This window comes from Gavialis gangeticus, unplaced genomic scaffold (assembly GCF_001723915.1).
Source record: "Gavialis gangeticus isolate Ggan-Ray unplaced genomic scaffold, GavGan_comp1, whole genome shotgun sequence".
Taxonomy (NCBI): Eukaryota; Metazoa; Chordata; order Crocodylia; family Gavialidae; genus Gavialis; species Gavialis gangeticus.
This window is the reverse complement of record NW_017729003.1, coordinates 15,158,143-15,159,941: the sequence shown is the minus strand read 5'-3', so window position 1 is coordinate 15,159,941 and position 1,799 is coordinate 15,158,143. Positions and strand designations below refer to the sequence as shown.

The 1,799-nt window shown below is 36.5% G+C and overlaps 1 protein-coding gene across 2 annotated transcripts in view; it reads left to right on the top strand.

Moving 5' to 3' along the window:
- The first annotated feature begins 340 nt into the window (after nt 1-340).
- Nucleotides 341-1,799, top strand: part of MYPN (myopalladin) — a 106,614-nt gene continuing 105,155 nt past the window's right edge. For both annotated transcript variants that reach the window (XM_019507875.1, XM_019507874.1), the window contains exon 1: nt 341-1,318. In XM_019507875.1, coding sequence (XP_019363420.1) covers nt 399-1,318 — 920 coding nt within the window. In that variant the 5' untranslated portion in view covers nt 341-398. The remainder of the gene's footprint in view (nt 1,319-1,799) is intronic.

Sequence of the window (1,799 nt, the reverse complement as noted above, 5' to 3'; positions counted from 1 at the left end):
TTTCCTCAATTTAAAAGTATTGTAATTTTCCCCTGATTGCCAGTTCTTCATAAGTCTTTCTGGCTCACATATAACCAAAATTTTGCAGTTTTAACTGAGTTAACAATTCTGTTTATGGCATGTTACCTGAAATAGAATACATGCCATTATTCCAGAGCTGCTTTAACTCTGCAAGACTGCCAAGAGTAAAAAGTAATAAAAAATATTTTAACTAGTAAAGTTGCGTGTCTGAACCTGAATACACACAGAAGCAACTTTATTTAAAAAGAAGGGGCCATATTTGCAGCTAATTTTCAGCATGCAATGGCACTTAAAACACTGTATTCTGCTTTTCAGAGGCCTATATAACTCTGTGCTGTTGATGAGGTGTGGTGCTATTTGTCCTTTCTGTTGACAGCATGCAAGACGACAGTTTAGAATCTTCTACTTCAATATCTCAACTTCTGAGAGAGAGTTATTTAGCTGACACTAAACATCAAGGGAACAGTGAAAGAAGTAGATCAGAACCATCTCCACACACTTTCCATTATGGCAATACTTCTGGGAATTCAGATGAGGTAACTGGCCAAGATGACCTTCCAGATCTCTCTGCTTTTCTGAGCCAAGAAGAGTTAGATGAAAGTGTAAATCTGGCAAGACAAGCAATTGATCAGAATCCACCTGAAAGTAAGCAGGATGAACAACTGGCATATTATCCCTCTGATCAGCTGAAAAACTCTGTGAGAAAAGTTTCAAATAAACAAGTGGCCCAGTCTACAGCTTTGCCAACTTCAGACAATGCTCTTCACTCAAACTTCTGTCATGATCATGTCAGTGGTTCCAAGAGGAGCTCTCAGGATCTAAAGAAACAACAGCTTCCTTCTGAAGCCGAATCAAAGAAAGAATTCCTAAATAAGGCAGCAGATTTTATTGAAGAGCTTTCCTCACTTTTCAAAGCACATAATTCAGAAAGAATAAGACCTAGAACATGCAAAAACTACAGGAGCAAACTTGATTCTAAAAACAGGGATGCTCAAAAAGGTAGTTCTAGTTTCCCAACTCTATCAGAAAACAGAGAGAGACTTTCTATTCCAACACCTGAAGACTCTGATAACAACTCAGAACATGCACTTGAAAAAACAGGTGATCAACAAGAGGCAAACTCTGCAGCTATGAATCAACTGGCAAGCACAGAGTCAGCACCTACATCTTTCTATTCTGATGAGCCTATTGGACAACCACCACGCTTTACTCAGAAACTGAAGAGCAGGGAAGTTCCTGAAGGAACCAAAGTGCAATTGGACTGCATTGTGGTAGGAATTCCAGCACCTGAAGTCAGGTAAACATATTCGACTCTTGCCATTTTACATTATGATAATGGTAGGTATATGCTCTACCCTGCTAAAATATATTTTATAGTAATTTGTAGAAGCAATTCTTGGTTTTTGGTTATTAACATTGATTAGAAATAAATCCAACTGTCTTCCTTAAATTATCCAGAAAGTTATTACCATTTTAATTTCAGATATTTAAGGACAATTTTCCCTTTAAATTTTAGAGCACAGTTGTTAAAGAGGCAAGTCTTCTGCAATTAAATCACTGAGAAAGATTATTTCTTTTACAAAAACTGAGCAAACCTTCACAGTGATCAAGCTGAAAATACCTATGTTAATGATAATAAGTAAGAAATACAAAAACATTTAAACTGAAAATATACAGGATTGCATAAGCAAGAGACTTTTTAAAATTATGAAATACATATATAGATAGTTTCATAGCTCGTAGGGTCAGAAGGAACCTGAGCAGATCATCAAGTCCGA